General features: G+C 35.4%; 1 protein-coding gene across 13 annotated transcripts in view; it reads left to right on the top strand.

Moving 5' to 3' along the window:
* The window catches only part of NFIB (nuclear factor I B), a 169,314-nt gene that overhangs the window by 114,686 nt on the left and 36,382 nt on the right, over window positions 1-18,246 (top strand). For 7 of the 13 annotated variants that reach the window (XM_085566005.1, XM_085566009.1, XM_085566010.1 and 4 more), the window contains exons 7-8: window positions 11,877-12,008; window positions 14,342-14,589. In XM_085566005.1, the coding sequence (XP_085422131.1) occupies window positions 11,877-12,008; window positions 14,342-14,589 (380 nt within the window). The remainder of the gene's footprint in view (window positions 1-11,876; window positions 12,009-14,341; window positions 14,590-18,246) is intronic. The other 6 variants (XM_021525544.3, XM_021525545.3, XM_077790538.2 and 3 more) reach the window with 1 other exon arrangement.

Here is an 18,246-nt window from a genome sequence, read left to right on the forward strand (position 1 = left end):
GGCTGAGGTACTGAAGCTGTTTGGAGAGGCTGTGATAAGTAAAGCATAGTGTGTAAAAGAGAAATAGAAAAAAAGACATGCAGTTCCTTCCTTTGTGAATCTTTCAGTATTTGTCCTCAGTTTTCACATCCACTGCTGGTCATTGCTCTCAGTTCTTCAGCAACTGAGTGACCCTTTGGTCTTACCTCATTTTTATATTGTTTTAAAGCTTCTTAAAAAACCAAAAAAACAAAAAAAACCAAACCCAACCAAGAAAACCACAACTCTTTTTTTTTTCCTGCTAAGTTCGCCCTTTCATCTCCATGGGCAAGGAAGCAGGTGACTGGTATTTTATTTAGTTGCCAAACTTTCATGTTTCCATTATAGTGGGTCTCCTTTTAATCTGCTTTCGCTTACCTTCTTATCTGTGTTCTTACCATTAGGCTGTCTTCTCACTCAGTGTTAACTAGTTTTTTCCTTCATAATTTCTTTTGTACTTAATTTGTTAGGGAGCCTCTGATTCTTATTTTTGACTGTTTGGAGCATTCACTTTCATATTTTTTAAAAAGAGGCTTGCCTGTGGTTTTATACAACCTAACTTAAGAAAAGGAAATAGATCTGCCATCCAGAATCTTCCTCCTTATACAAAATGTTTTACTTTGTGAATGGTACCTGTTTTGCCATGAAATGTTAATACAAAGACTGGATCATACCTCAGATTTTTTACTTTCTAGGTGAATTATTTTTTGTAGTTGTAGACAAAACAGCTCATTCTTCCTCTCTCATGTATCCCCATTCGTGAAATGAAGTAGTTTTGTGCTGCTGTGTTAGCTGTAGGGGCTTCTGAGAAGTGCTTTGCCATACAGACTCCTGAGTGCAAGTCCTGCTGATAGAGCCTTTCACAGGTGATCTCTATAGTTCTCAAGTATTTCAACTGCATTTTAGGTTTGGAATCATTCTGCTTGAAAATAATTATTTTCCATGAACACCGAATTTGTTTGTGTTTGTATGAAGTTCATGTTACAGTTATCAGTAGTGAACAATGTTCAAATTTAAATTGCGTGAGTGTATTTACAATGAACTTTTACTTAATTTCTGTGTCATTAGGTAGCAAGACTTCCGAAGTGAAACAGCTTCTAATATATTCCATAAAGCAGGGAACTCCAATATGAGGAAGAAAGAATAAAGAAGCTAGACTTAAATCAGTGTGTTTTACTTTGCTTCGTGAAGTTTACGTCCCTCCCTGAATGTCCTGTCCTCCAGCACTAATGGGCTTAATGAAACTTTACCAGATCTCTGTCAGAGAGGTTGCCTTCAAGTCTCTGCTAGGGACTTTCTTTTTTCTGTCCTTAAGATGTTATTCCATTCCTGCAGAGGCACAGATACAGCACTGTCCAGTGCAAAAACCATTGTACTGAGGGAAATAGAAGTCTTTTGTCCCTAAAAAGTTATATTTGCCTCTGATCACTTTCTGAGATTATTGTGGTGCTGAGAGAACACTATAAGTAGTAACTGCAATGCCTACCCTTGGTGCCTGGGCTCGGTGTGAAGGGGTGTGGGGCAGCTCCTGGCATATTTTTTCTGCTGCTAGTTTGATAGATACTTGATATCATATTCATGGGACTGATTTCACCTCTCTGGTGACCAGTGGTATGACCCAAAGGAGTGACAGATTAGGTTAAATATTAGAAAAAGGTTTTTCACACATAGGGCGGTTGGAACAGGCTCTTCAGGGAGCTGGACACAGCTCCAGTTGGACAGAGTTCAATAAGTGTTTGGACAGTGCTCACACACACATGGTTCTTGGGCTGCCCCGTGCAGAGCCAGAAGTAGGGCTGTGGTGATCCTTGGTGGGTCCTTTCTAGCTCTGGATAGTCTGATGATTAATCTGTGTAAAAGTTCCTTTCAGACACAGATATTTTATCATGATATCGTATATATGAAAACCTATTTTCTGCTTCTATATGCCTGCAAACACAAAGATAATATAAGTAAATTTTGGAGGTGGTTTTTATGCCAGAGATGTCACTTGTGTTACTTCCCTGTTATCTATGCAAATCTGTGTACTATATGAGGTTAGGGATAAATGAAAGAGAAATAAGACTCTTGGGATCACATTTGCATTTATCCACTGTCAACAAGAAATGATCATGTAGTCACATCAGACACTGCTTCTTCAGGCAATATCCACAGGTCGTCAGCACCAAAATGCAAATCATATCACGGTACCCAGAAATAAATATGTCTCTGGATAACATGTTTATGGGTAAATAGCTTTTCTACCACTCTAATGCAATTCTAACTTTTCTAAGAGAGCCATCATCAGGAATAGCGTTGATACTAAAATATACCATTCTTCATTTCAGTTTAATTGTCTCAGTTTTGGACTTGACAGAGAGAGGTTTCTAACTTCTGAAATGAAATAGATTTAGTTTCATCATCACCATATCTAAATGTATTTTCATATAAACTGAAATTACATAGTTTTGAAAAACTCGTATCATTAAGGCTTTTCACATCTTTTTTCAACTATTTCTAAAGTAACAGAAATGTCATGAGTATGGTAGTTTGGAACTGGACAGTTGCAATAAAACAATGACATGTGAAACATATTTGAATAAAATATTTAAGATTTCCCTAGGTGTCTGAGGGGCATTCTAATAGTTTCGATAGAGAGAATGAGACAGAAATTAATGGGCAACACAGGAATATACTGAAATTAAAAACAGGACAGAGAAAAAGTTTGCAGTAGGGTGAAACAGGTTAGAACAACCATCTATTGCTTTGAAAAAAATATTAGAAGTATAAAGTAAGAAGACTTTAGGAGATGAGTGATTTTGTTGTATTCATGAAAGTTTTTATAACTTCTCTGTGCAGGCATGCATCATGAGGGTATGGGACATGATTACAGGAGTACTTGTGGTATAGCCAGGATGTAGCATTTATGAAACTAAGAGAAAGAAATCTAGCCCAGTTACAGTAAAATATTGCTAATACCAGACTCTGCTTTCAGTTGTAAACTCCGACTATCCTTCTGCTGTTAACTGTCTTCCTGTCATAGTACTTCCAAAAATGTTTTGATAAGATTTCCAGATGTTGTGCTTTATAGTCTGTTTTGGGGGAGCTGTCTCTTTGAAGTTGTAACTCTGGGCAAAAATAAGCAAGCGTACCCTAAAAATAGTAACTTTATAGATGGCATACACTTGGTAAGAAACAAATCTATGAAGAGTTACGTTACCAATGTGATCTAAAAATATAACCCCCCTCTTATTAACCAAAATTAACCTGAAAAATAAGTTTTAATATTTTATTTATTGAAGTTGGATTATTAATCTTTGTAGAAGAAAAGAAAATGTTATGAAGTCATGATACTGTCCTGGAAATTTGCTTCACTGGCTAACATAAAAGTTTGTGACTATTTTAAAAATATATGTAACCACAAGAGTATGTGTAACTGTTTCAAAAACAGATTAAAAAAATACTGTGGAATGACAGTGTTGTTTTTTTATTTTGGAGAATCCATTCAATGTGGGAAGATTTTGTAGTTTTTGTAATTATTTTTGCTGAAATGCAAAAAATATGCTTCTATTTGTGCTATTTTTTTAAACAAGTTTGAGGTATTCTGGTAGCACAAATAGGCAGGTTTAGACCTGCAGAGATTTCTCCCAAGATTTTTGCCATTAGCCTTTCAAGTAACTAGCTGTCCTACAAAAATCCTACAGCCGAAGAAAGGGAAAAGTCATCTCTGAAAATGGTGCATTACTTAGAAGTTGAGCCCTAACATGACAGTTGGGATTTCAATTGCTGTATCTTCTATCAGATATTGTACAAGTTATTTTTTCTCTCTTGTTGCTTGTTTCTTCCAACTGGATGCCTGAATAACTTCAAAAATGTCTGGATCTTGTCTTAAATCTTCACCAGTTAGAAATACATCTATGTCTAATAACTAATTTACTGTAGATCTCTCCCAGTCTTCCTTTCTCCATGTTGTTGTTACTGAATTCTTTACTATGTTTCCATATTAAACAAAATTTTGAGTTCCTGAACTAGTAAGATTTTATGAGATAGATGTAAGTTTCTGCCTAAGTAAAATTGATGAGTGTTTGAGAAATTTAGAAATTTTATGCAATTAAAAAAAAAAAAAAAAATCCCCACACAATTTGGAAGAAAGTCTCTAGTGACCAGTGCAGTGGCTAAAGAGTATTTAGGATTTAATAGGCTAATTACTGTTGGTGAACATCTTGATTTACTAACTGGTAAGTAAATCAGATGCTTTTCTTCCTTCTTATAAGGAAACAGGAATATCAGAAAAAAAGATAGTGTGCACATCTATGGCCTCCTTTCTGAAAGCTGGCTTAAGAAAATTCTTACCATAATTACAGACAACTTCCATATTTGTCTGTGATGTTTTACTGTTATAGTTTTACAACACTGTGTACATTGGAAATAAATATAACAGTTGTCATCAATGCACACTGTTCATGACAAAAGTGGAGAGATTCATGTGTATTTCCTTAGTAGTTAGGTGTCTGGAAATACTGAATATCAATATACAATGAACTGAATTTTAATTTTACAGTTTCTTCATCATGTTCATTCTCTTACACCTCACCCACCTTTACCAACAGTCAAGAGCCAAGATGCCATCATTCCATTAAAACTGAAACAGCTGGACTGCCTTCACCTGTTGCTTGGCCAGCAGCTGTTGGACCCTCCACTTCTCAGGTCCTGACACCCTTTGTTGGATGCTCCTCTTCTGGATATTTGTCCCCTTTTCCTTTCTCCCCATCCACTGGAAACTCCTTCCCCATTGGGGTCCTTCCTGATCACTGTTTCTTTCTTGGGTATTCTTCTCATCAACTGTCGAGGATGGATGTTCTCATTTCTGAAGTAAGGGAACTAAAAGAGGAAGTAGTTAAGGTAGTCCAGGAGTTGAGAACAGTATCAGAACACCTTGGCTTTTTGGTATCCTGTGTTGGACAGAGTTCAGGATTTTTTCTAGTTCCTGGTGCTCCTTCTGAAGGTTAATGCTTTAGAAACACACTCTCCATCTAACAGATCAATTCAGCTTTCGAAGGTTTATCTTGATGAGTATCTGTTAAATGTCATTCTGTGTTTTTTTGACTTAGTCTGAATTCTCAAAATCCTTCTATGTCAAAGTATGTTTGAAAGCAATTTCTGTCTTGTTTGTAGCTTGTTGCTTCTACCTTTGTATATTTTATTATTTCAAAATACTCTTTCAACAATGTATGCATACACATACATTTAATATCTGTGTATCTCTATATAATACATATAATTTTATAGGTTTTTGACTAGTATGATAGGATTATTTTCATCACTGTAGTCAAATACCTCTTGATAAATTTTCATAACCTCACATTTGTAAAACGAGAGATACGTTTCACCAAGGCTAACTTCTCAAAGTGTATTTCCATGGCCATGGCTTCTGTGAGCCTGTTGGCTGCTGTGCCTCTGAAAATAGCATCATGGTAAAAAACAATGGCCTTAACAAGGAAGAGTTATCTGAAGGTCCTATTTGAGTTCTCCTTGTTCTTCTTCATTGCAGAAAAAGATGTTGGCAGAGTTCAGTGCATGAACTTTGTCTACTTCTTAAAAATAATATAAAATGTTGGGATAGCTTAAACAAATCCAAGATCAATAGGGAATTTGTTTACTTTTGTTTCCTATAGTGGCAGTTTTGCAAGAAAAGTTGCTGGTACCTGGAATAAGTAAAACATTATTTTTATAAAAAAGAAAAACAATTAAAGCTTGAAAGGTACTAAGTATAGAAAAATAGGTGAAGGATCTCCCAAATGCTTATTTAATGAAAATACAGAGAAAAGAAAACATACCATGAACAGGATTCCAAAAATGTTACCTTAGAATGAGTAAGTTGCTTGTACATCAATAAAATTGACATCCTGCATTATTGAGAGCGATGTTAAGTTTATACTGTCTTCAAAAAACAAAGAAACAAAGATACTATCTGGTTTTTTGTATTTAAAGTAGATCTAGACAAATTTACGACTTGTTCATAAGTATCTTCAAGTATTCAGAATAGCAGATGAGGAGGTTTTTCTTTTGGGCAGAACAGGGACTGACGTCTCCTTCAGCCCATGAACACTTAAGTTTCCAACTGAATGAAGAGTGTTTAGAAATACAAACAGAAAGACAAATACAGTTGGAGATGCAATAGGAAGCATACAAAAAAGGTTTGCTTTTTTTGTGTTGCTGGAAATGACTATTATTTGCTCAATAAAGTCACTGTAAAAAAAAATCTCATTACAGAATCTTTGTCTTTTGTTTTGACAAATATATTGTGGAAAGACCTATTACTTAATGTTTTCTATGTGTGATTAGTGAGTTGAATACAGCCAAGGTCTCTATATTGATCAATGAAAGATGTCAGTGCAAAAAGGAAATTTTTCTTGTATTCATGGCCATTATCCTGTGATGAATTTTATATCATGGCAGCATCCTGTTATCTGGATGGTAGATATCCTTTGATTGAAATGAGTGATAAAATGAATGTCTTAATGAAAGATTTTTCCCAGGAGCTACTATGTGTAATTTTCTTATTCCAATTTTGCTGAATAAGAGATTTAGTATTTTGAAACTGATCACTTATTTTTAAAACTTGTAGGGTATCTGTAAATCAGAAAATTTGACATATTCGGTGCAGAATATCTTCATTTATGGAAAGAAGAGATATTGTAATTTTTTGGGCACCTCTTTTCATTCATAGATACTGTGTTTCTATGTTTGTACATAGATAAATTTAAAAAGGATTTTTTGTACTGCTTTCAAACAATCTGTATCAAACTTGATCAAAGTAGTATATTTCAGTTTGACTTAATGATATTGTCTCCATTCAAAACCATTCCCCAGATGGATCAACAATTAGTATGGCACACCTCTTAAAATATTCCTATTCCTGTTATAGTATAGACTATAATAGTAATAAAAAGATTTTATAATATGAGTGATTCTAAATCAACAAATTCCCTCGCATTATTTTATCTCAAATAGCTGTTTAATCTCATTGCATTAGAAACTGGAAATACTTTTGTGACTTTGGCAGTTATGATTACATTATTGATTTATTTTCTGGCCAAGGTCCTTGGAGTCCCAGCCTTAATGAAATGTTACAGCTGTACATTTTTCCTTGAAGTCTGGATTACTTTCTGTAGGATAACTTAATAAATGACTAAAATGTACTCCAAAGTCTTTATAACTTTTTTTGTTTTCTAGGAACATTTCTCTCATTCTTCCACAATGCTCTTCTATCACAGCTATATACAGGAATCACACCTCTTAACAGTGATTTATAGAAGATGAAATGCCCATCTATTTCTGAAGTGTGAAGATAAACAAAAAAATACTGAAGTACCTGAAATACACTGGAGCTATCTATGACTTTTTTATGGCAGTGACTTTTTTAGTGATGGCATTTGTTACAGCAACACAGTATTTTTGGTCTGATACCTTTTATCTCTATTTCCAAAGTCATCCTCATTACTTACAGTGCCTGCTCCATGTTTAATAGGATCTCTAGTGTGTCCTAGATTAATTTATAGAGGGACTTGTCTGGGTTTTCCGCACTACTCCCTATATTCCCCCTCCCCAGTATGCTGGGAGGCATAAAGGCAGGTAGCTAAAACCCTTCTGTCTCTTGTTCAAACCTCTTTCTGCTGAGGTAAAGAAAATATTCAAGGTAAACACAGCCCACAGAATGTTACTGTTGGCAATGGAGTACAGTATTCTGCAAGTTCATGTGGTTAAGGATGAGAAGAATGACATGTCTCCTCCATCTAAAGGGTTTTGACTTTTGTGTTTCAGTTGTCTGGAAGTTCTTGTATCACTTTCTTCTCTTACAGATATTAATACTTACAGAACAAAGCAAAATAAAATAGTGTAATTTATTATATGACTAATGAAAACATAAATAATTCTGTTGCTATTGCAATTAATTTACTAATTTTGCTGTGGCTTTTCTGAATTGCAGTATTGTTTTAGTGTTTTCCTTGACAGCTTTCAATACTAAAAATGGTAGAAATTCTAGTCTAGTTTCTCTTCTTAGGTTTTTCAATACAAATCTCAAAAGATGATACATTGAAATGGTTTATCTGTTGTGAAATGGCATAATAGCACAACAGAGCATTTGATTAGCCTTGGGCATGGTTCCTGATGGGAAAACAGGTGTCACAGTCTGGTAGACTGGATTGTGTAATATCGGAGGTGTGCCTGTGAAAATAACATTGGTGCTAAGTAGGCTGATTTGAAAATGGTAGGCTATCAAGTCTTCATACACTGAAATATTCTAATCTAGTGTAAAATTTTCATATGTAAAATGGTTTTCCACACTTGATGTAGAAATAAAATTAAAACAGATCAGTTTTTAAAATGTGAAGTAAAACTGATCACTCTTTTGAATGTGAAATGAGCAGCTCTTTCCAAACCTTGACACTGGTCCTAAAGTTCAGAACATTCCCAGATGCTAAACAGTATGCATGCAGCTGCATAACCCTGTTGTTTCTCTCAAAAGTGAGTACAAAGGCCTTCACCCCGAGAATTTTTAAATGTGTCTCAGAAAACCATTGCACAGAATTGACTATGATTTTTTATTCTGCTTTATTTTGTTGATTTTTCATTCCGGAGAACCTCAATTACCAGAATTTTTCATGGAAGCAAATAAATTTTTAGGAGGCCTTTTCTCTGATTTAAGATAACACTTACAGTGAAGTGGAATAAGACACCAACAAGTCAAGGATTAGGGCACAGATTTGTAAAAGGAATGAGCTAGTTGCAAAGATTTGTCTCTGTCGGGTACAGAGCAGGAACTCTAAACCAGTCTTTCTCTGTTACAAACAGGCACATCTCTGTTTCTCTGTTCAGGCACATCTCTCTCTCTTTCCTATTTATTAACATATCCATATAAAAATGTGTCCCCACTCCTTTTCTTCTTTTTGTGGAGAAGATAATTGAATTAAAAGAATTAAAACAATTAATATGTTTTGATTTTCACATATCTTAGTTTCCATCCAGCTGCCCCGGTACCAAGTCTTTAGGGCAGATGACCTAAAGGACAAAGCTTTTTTTCAGTGAGAGAGAGGTGGTTGTGGTTTAAAGTCACTCAGCTGTCAGTATTCAGCATTAGGTGCCTTATTAAAATGCACAGTTGAGAAATACATAAAGTTTACATTATTAAAGGAAATCATATTGAGTTATCAGAAAATTGATGTCACATGTGCAAGTGTAAAGCAAATGAAGTTCTCCTGAGCATGGTGTGATTTCTTGTCATTATACAGACATCCAAAGTGAATTCAAAAATTTTACCATAGTTTTCACATGCTTCATGCAAGAGTACCTATCAGATGAAGTGAAGACTGAGGCCAAGCTGGCTGTGGCTTATGTAGTGTATACTGCTACCAGAAATCATCCTAAATACTTTCTCTGGAAAGAGCAGTTCCTTTAAAACTGTAACATGGAAGGATGCCTCTTATAGCTTGACAGTGGTGCTATGGACTCCATAGTTTTTGTCCTTTATTATGGTGATATATACTGTAGCTGAATATGGGTTTATCTTAATTTTTCTGGAGGTGATGCTACACTAGTGAGTTGTAAATAAATCTTTACAGATTGTTCTTTGCAAGAATGTACCTTGTAACAAAAAGCTTGTAAAACTAAGCAGTAAAAAAATATATTAGTAAGATTTCTAGAATTAAAAGATTGAAAGATATTTATTATTTGTTTATAGATTCTTCTAGCTCTGCTCATAAGCATCTCTCATAAGCAAGAAAGAGAAGCTGCTGAGCTGTGGTGCTGATCAAGAAAGAAGGTTAGGGTTCCAGAGATAGGCAGGTGGATGTTTAAATTTGCCGTGGGTCACTGTTCAATTCCAGCTGAATTCTCCTTACAGGTGGCTTGCCAAGTGGTGTGCCAAGATGACATTTATCCAGGAACTGCTGGGATGGCAAGCTGCTTTAGACTGAGGAAGAGGGTCTTTGCTTTGATGAGGAAATAGCCAAAACTCATGTCTCATTAGTGTTTCCTAAGATTCTTTGGAAGTGAACAACAGTTTAATTAAAGGCTGATGTAAACATGTTTCTGCACTTTCCCTGCAGCATTTTATCACATTAGAATTGATCAAAATTGTTGCCTTGGGCTGTCTTGAGCAGCTATACATCTGGAGCACCATTTGTGCAAGCTGCTGATGAACAGGCTACATATGCTATGTTTCACAGCAGCTCTTCTGCCTTCCTATGTAGGCAGATTTACCTTGTTGGAAGATGAGATGTTCTAACCATTTTTATTTGCATAAGCCCCTTGTACTTTGATGCAATGCTTTAAAATGTGTATAACATGCTACCTGTTTGAGTGCCTGTGTGCTGTATCTCCAGAGTAATATGAGAATACAAACAGTGATTTGGAACAGCACTGAGAATTTCACATTTGAAAAATATTCTCAGCAGGACAAGACACTGTGTCTGATTAATTCTGACCTTAAAATGACTTTGTCCAAGTGCTTTTGGCATCTTTCTGCTTTTCATCTGTATTTCAGATTTTTTTTTCCAAAAGCTTGTTTTATTTTCATTCTCAATGTAATGAGGATTGGAATCCCTTCCTGAAACTTAAAAACAAATAAATAATTTTTCAGCAGCATTGTTGAAGATATGAACTTTTCAGGTTATTCAGCACTCATCAGATGTAGTAGTCAGGATCAAACTGGAGGGTGGGAATTGCAGGGGATGGTGGAGGGTCGCAGGCAAAGTCTACTCTGGGTCTTGTGCCAGTCTGTGTCTTGTGCTGCTGTCTGATTGACAGCAGGATGGGGCAGGTTAAAAAAATGGACTCTCAGTTTCATGTGTCCTGCTCTAAGTTCAGTTCAGAAAACACTGGTCCAATTTGGTCTCAATAAGACATTCACATTTTCCAGGTCTGTCTTAGCAGAATAGAGTGTGCCAATATTAAAAGGGTCCAAAATAATTTAAAAAATAACCTGGTCCATGTAGGAAAGTCTGCTGCAATGTGGCCCCTGTCCAGTAAAGTGCTTAAGAAATTATCTCTGCTTTGAACATGAGTTAGTCCATTGATTTGAAATGGAACCAATTACAATATTGATGTCTTTTCTATAAAAATATTGCAATTATACTTGAAATAATTTAGTGCAAAGTCCAACAAATATTGATCGATTAATTTAAACTTTCAGAAAAAATCCAGTATTTTTGCTCTGGGGAACTTCAGTAAGCTTGGTAGGAATCATATATTTGTCCTTACTAGTGTGTTATTTTCATATAGTGAGCTCTAAAGAAATGTTTTTATTGATAAGGAAACTCAAAGGAAGAAGTGACAAAACCATCCTTGAGACATGGAAAATATGAGACAAGTTAAAGTATCCCTTGTTCTTAGGGAGGTTTCATTGTTTCACTATGTTTTGGGAAGAGTAATGGTAAGTTCTGAAGTAATAAAATAACAAATACCATAAACTGGCATGTGCATGGCAATTACCCCACACACCTGAGTGTAGGTGTTCCATTAAAAAATGCAATAAAAATTAAGTGGCTGTTGAAGGAAGAGATGATTTGGTGATGTTCTGGGAGCTGAGAAGTGTCTAGGGAAGGTCTAAAACCATAAATTTCTTCACTATTTGACTCTTCTGGTATGAAAGAAATGTAGTTTCTGTTTTGCAGGACAAGGACCTGATAGGACATTATTTTTAATTCTCAAATTTGAAAGCAGTAATTTGAAATTATTTTCTTCACCATCAGGGATTTGGATCATCATACAATATTTGTGCAAGAACAGCAAAAAGAAATATCTTCACTTTATAAAACGAGGTGTCTTGAGGCAGGCCTCTAAGCTAATGTTACTGTTACATTGGTTTTTTATTGTAGATATGTCTTCTCCTACAATGAAGAAACCTGAAAAGCCTTTGTTTAGTCCTACTTCTCCCCAGGATTCGTCATCAAGACTGAGCACTTTTCCCCAGCATCACCACCCAGGAATCCCAGGAGTTGCACACAGTGGTGAGGATTATGAAGGAGGAAATAAAAACCTCCTGTTCATTTGCTCTGTTCTCCTTTCCTATAATCAGATTGTGATGCATTTTTGCCGACTTTCTTAGAGACCTAATCCAATTTATACTACTGGTGAAAGTAAAAATGGTAAAGGTTGGGATATCCTTGCAGGAGTATTAATTTAGCCGTTCAGGTAATCTGACTGCTGGAAGTAACTAGAAAGGATTTAGGATTAACCAGTGAATAAAATAAACTGTACAATGCATGAAGAAACTGACAGAGGAAAAATCCTCCCTGTATTGCATCCTCTCACCTAAATCCCTTTTTTATTATTGCTGCTATGACTATATTGTATTTAAATACCAGAATAGGCAGGATTTAATACACAAGAGAAGTCACAACCATGTTATCTATGTGACACAATGAAATAAGTACCAATGCTTTTTCAAATACTGAATCTAAAGAGTCCCAATTAAGTATTTTCCAACACTTGTTTTCAGAAATCAGTAATAAATCCAAAGTAAAAATTCACTTGAAGTAAGGATGGGATAGGTGAAATGTGACAAAATGCATATGTTGTCTTGAGGGTTTATTAGTAATGTCAGGGAAATTCCAGCATTATGGTCTGTTTAATTTTATAGGAGAGACTGACCATGGTTTTCAGTTGAGAACACAGTCCTCAGAAGTCCCTTCAACATCTCATCATGTTTCCTTGACATAAACTACATAAAAAAACTTTAATTTCTTGAGCAGAGCTGAGTGACTAGAGTAAAACAGATTTGAAAAATTTGGGGTTTTTTTCTTTCTCATGCAGTTTTGCTTTGAGAAGTTTCTGTTTTAGTTTTCATCCATGATTTCAAGTGAATGCCTTTAAATTAATGTGTAAGGACTCTTTCCTCCTTAACATCCCCTTATTTTTTATTACAAAATGGTCCTGGACTCATTCTGGTTGCTCTGAGGTTTCCACTACCAGCAGATACTCAAGCATATAGAGATAATGGGTGAAATGAAGGGAAAGATTTATCTTCATTTTTCTATTCTTTTTTGAATAGCTCTGACATGCCAGAGCAGTAATTAGTATTTTGTTTAAACAGAACTTGGTGGAGCTGTCAGTAAAATGAATGTGCTACCAAAAAAACCCCAAAAACTTAAAAACAAACAAACAAACACAAAACCAACTTATGAGTATATCTTTATATTTAATTTAGAGTATAGTTTTAAAATATAATTAAATGACAATCATAATGTAAACTTGTTAATGAATTATTTACTTCCTGGGAAACCCCATTTTAATCTTTGTAGACTGTTCTATTATGCTGATAAGCAATGCCCAAAAATATAGAAAGTCCTTTAAAAATCAAGCTGAAGAACCCAGAGATGTGAAAGGTGGTCCAGAAGAGCAGTGTTGATGTGCATGTGCTGATACAGTAGAGAACCATTAAACAGTGTAAAAATGACCTTGTTTTACAGACCTGATTTGGTATTTTTCCACCAATGAAAATGGAAACGCCTTGTTTCTCCTCCATTTCCATTGAACTAAGCACCTCTTGTTTTAATACACCAAGTATGTGCTCTCTAAATGTGTAGCAAGGGTGGAAGGTGTGCTCATGTGCAGTGTGATAGAAGAAAGCTCTACACTTCCAGACTGACAACTGGACACCAGAAGGACAGTCTGTACCTTCCTTCCTGCATTGTAAGAACATTGTCAGATTAGACACTGCACATAGTCTTTAGGTAGAAAATTGTCTGTTTGTAAGGGCTGGAAATAAAGAGAATGAAAAGAACAAAAATGGGTAGGCTAGATAATTTTTTTATTAGTCAAAGATAATTTTAATGGGTGGATTGGTTTCTCAGGCCCTGAAGTTGAATGTTCATTAACATTTTCATAAAAGTCAGCAAATATTTGTGGCAATACTAATGAGTAGATGTTGCTCTGTCCCCAGATGAGGCAGGTAGATTGCAATGCCATGAGGAATCCTTGTTTCCTGGGGCTTGGTGATTTTCCTCAGTGTTGAAGTGCTGTAAATAAAAGTGGGGGCTTTATTTAGTATATTTGATATGAATTTTTTGGGGTCCACATGGGAAAATTCTGTAACTGGAATATCTTTTATGTTGGAGAATGACTTCTGTTACCAAAAAAAAAAAAAAAAAAGAAAAGGAAAAAACTATGATGGCATAACCCACAAAACCAAAGCAAGATGCACTATTTATGAATTTGAAACAGTTGCACTTTTCATTTCCTGGGATAATGTGAGCGCAGTACCTGTAAGATTTTCTGTAAAAATACGGAGTGAAATACATTGATTTATAACTGACTTTTTATTTTCTTTGCTGTAACACAGAGGTGAAGAATTTTAGAAGAAACAAGATGCGAAGTAATTTTAATTTTATTTTATCTTCTCCAGTCATCTCAACTAGAACTCCACCTCCACCTTCACCATTGCCATTTCCAGCACAAGCTATTCTCCCTCCTGCCCCATCTAGCTACTTCTCTCATCCAACGATCAGATATCCTCCCCACCTGAACCCTCAGGATACTCTGAAGAACTATGTACCTTCTTACGACCCGTCCAGCCCGCAGACTAGCCAGGTACTGTAAAATTATGTGAACCCTCCAAAACAAATCCTGTGAGGAATATGTGTCTTCTAAGGCATCTAGACTAGTGCCTTGCCAATTCTGGTCTTAAAGAAATCTGGAGCTGCTATATAAATGATACCATTTATCCTGTTTGTTGTGATGGAATAAAGGGTGCTGGTTAATCATATTTACTTGCTTTTCCTCTGCCAAGTGCAAGAAAAATACTCTACTGAAAGCCCTGGCAGCAGCAACAGGGCAGGTCCTGGTCCTGCACCTCTCCTGCAGGTTGGGCCACCAGAGGCAAATCTGCCACTGCCAAGAGTGTGTCGAGACACACGCATGTCCAAGTACACGCATGGACATACAGGTATATTTATAGCCTGCTGATGGAAATAAACTCTTGCATGTTAGCACTTGCCCTGTTCAGTAGTCATTGATATTTCTTTGAATAGTGAGCACAACACAGATGTACAAATTCTTCTTTTTTCCTTTTGTAGAGAACAGGCCATAGCAGATGCGTTCCTGGCAACTGCATGGGTTCAAAGTTGTGTCTGATATTGGAAATTAACATGTTCTTCATTAGTGAAGTAATTTGTGAAGGACTGTGTGCAAAACTGCTTTCCCAGCACACAGCATTACCAATGTGATCTGCACCACAGGATAAACTAGAGTTGAGACTTGGTTTGTCAATAACTAGAATATGTCCAATGTCAATGTAATGTAATCTTTGCTGCTCAGGCTGTTATTTTTTCGATGCCTTTTCCGAAAGGCTCTTGTGGAGCCCTGTTGCTTTTTCTTTAGCATGTTTTCTGTAAGAGCCTTGGGTATGTAAACTGAAGAGACAGGTTTTCCTTCTCCTAAGAGTTAGATTCCTTTGGAAGGCCTTTCTTAACAGGGATGAAGGGGTTGCTATGACAGTATTTTGCTTTGGGCTTAGATTGATTTTTTTTCACCAATAATGACAGGCCTTGCAGCATTCATTTTGGTTACAGCAGCAATAGGACTTGAGACTGAATCAAACTTTCTCAGTTGAATAAGAGATTTGTACCCTTTGGACTGTGCAAAAGGTCATGGTGGCTATTGTCCCCATGGGCTAATTTCCTGGTTCAGTTGCATGACTTCCTATATGTTTAAGTAACAAAAAAAGGAAAAAAGGTGGGTCCATAAAATCAAAATTTACTTTGAAGAAAGAAATTCTGACTATGTGTGTTTTGTTTTTTGCAGTATTACTGCAAATTAAACCAAAAACTGAGCATGGAGTATGTTGACTTCAGAATACAAATTGCTATCTGCACATAGATTAAAATTCTTTCAATCCTGTATAGCATTTTTTCTGAGATTCAGCTGGGAATGTTGCATGCAGGACCTGATTTTAATTTGTGTAAAATTTCCATGAATAACAAAGTCTAATTAAGACACCCATTAAAAGTCCTTAGCCTTAATTCAGTGTGGAAAATCTCAGAGTTCTGTTGGAATTTTTTTTTTAACTGATGTCTTAATTAGGCACTATTAAGGGAAAAATTATGCAAATTAAATCAGGCCCTTACTGTTATGCATTTCTTTAATTATTCAGTGCTTGTTTTACTTACATTTTGATTTCTTATATATGTTAAAAGAGCAGATTAGGTGATAATCTCTCTGGATTGTTCCATGTCCTGCGTTGGATCATTACTTAAAAAAACAAGATCTAAATGAAGTATATGACTTTCAGTTGAGAAATGTGCTGTCTTATGATTTTAACATTGGAGAGTATATTCATTGAACAGATTTTATGCTTTCAGCTTTCTGCCCAACTCTTTTCCCTTATCTCTGGTTGAAAAAATAGTCTTTTGACCTTAAAAGATTAAATTTTAGTCTGCTGATTTTTTACAGAGTAGCAAACCGAGAAGACTTCATATTTTTGTATATTCCATAGGGAATAACAGATTTAACTAGCCCAAATTTACAAGTTTCATTGCTTTTCATATCCTTTTTATTAAGGTAATTTTTTCATTTCATTTAAGTTTTGGTTTAGTTCCTGACAAGAGGAGCTAGGGCAAATGACACAAAATATGCAATTTCAGTCATCTGCATCATCTATTCACCATAATGTATTATAATTAATCCCTATTATTAGTGGAATATTTTAAAACTTTAATTCTTTGAAGATCTTCTCTGAGATTTGTTGTAAGTTAAGTAGTTGCATGCCTGGTCAAAATATCACTAAATAAAATAGTTAATGTTTGGCTGTAAAAAAGTAAAAGAGCAGGATTAATTTTTTGCTTAGGAAAAGAAGAAGCAACTGTCTGTGAAGTTTCAGTGACAAAAGGGAATTGTTGTGATACAATAGTATGCTTTGAGCCAAACCAGTTTTTATTTTCTAAATAAAACATGAATTTTTATTAAAATAAATTTAATTATTACAAAATTCAAAAATGCGTCTGCAGGAATACCACATCAAATTTAATTATGCTTTCCCACCTCAAAACACTCATTTGTATTTCAAAAGGTGTGAAATATGATGATAGTTTTAATTTAGCTGTAGAAATAGAAAGGATAGATACTCTGACAGCATTTACCTAATATGAACTGTTCCTCCTGAACATCTTTCAGTAATACGCTAATTTAGATTGTTACGACAAGCAACTGAGATGCCTTGTACTCCCCACAGCAATTTTGAGATTAATTACATTACTGCTGCACTGATTATAGGGAGACAGTCATGCTATTCAGTGGAATACTTCAAGTAAAATTAGTTCAAGGATATAGAGATCTCATAGGTTCCCATTGGGAAGCACTGAGCAATTTTCTTGACATAATGTTAAATAGTCCAAATTATGTGTGATGAACAGTCAGGAAGTTCAAACAGGCCCTTTGGCTGCAGTAAAAAATGGTTCAACAATGGATGATCCTAAACAAAAGGGAGCTGCTGCTGCCGGTTTCATGAATATCTGCATTTTATCCCCTACTTAATATGGAGAATAAACAAACAAATGTACTGAACAGAAATAGATCTTGTTAGATATAGAGCTGGACTTGTCTCAAACTAGTAGTCTGGTAAGTTCCCAGAGTTTTGAGAAGCATTGTACTTTCCACTGATTTAGAATTTTTGCTAAGCCCTTTTTAGTATATTTATTGCAATGCTTTTCTTCTTGGCTAGGTACTCATGTTACGGTTGAGATTGTATGTGTGAGAATGGATCTGTATTATGATGGGGTGCAAGTGTCCCTGACTGATACTGATTATTCAATGCAAGTTTCATCAAAAACTAATTGATTGATATGTGTCTAATCCTCCTATGGTGTTTATCCATGTAGAGTGTATTGAGGTTTTCAAAGTTACCACAAATTTCCACCATGTATTTCCTTTTTGAATGATTCCAGATGGGTGAATCTTTTAATCTTAGAAAATATTACCTCCTCTGTATCTGTGTACACAAGTACAGACACACACATGCACTAATCTGCACACACATGAAATTCATTATTACTCAGGAGTGTATGAATCATATACAGTATCAAAATAAGATTTTCAATGAGCCTGAACAAATAGTCAAACACAATATAACTTGTGTGGCTGAAATCAAAACCAAATCCTCCAAACACAATTCACAGTTGAGTTAAATGGAATAATTTCCTTATGAAGGTGTGGTGAATCAAAGAAAAAGGATCAGAAAGTGTGATAAAGGAT

Source organism: Lonchura striata, chromosome Z, assembly GCF_050655825.1.
Source record: "Lonchura striata isolate lonStrDom1 chromosome Z, ASM5065582v1, whole genome shotgun sequence".
Lineage (NCBI taxonomy): Eukaryota > Metazoa > Chordata > Aves > Passeriformes > Estrildidae > Lonchura > Lonchura striata.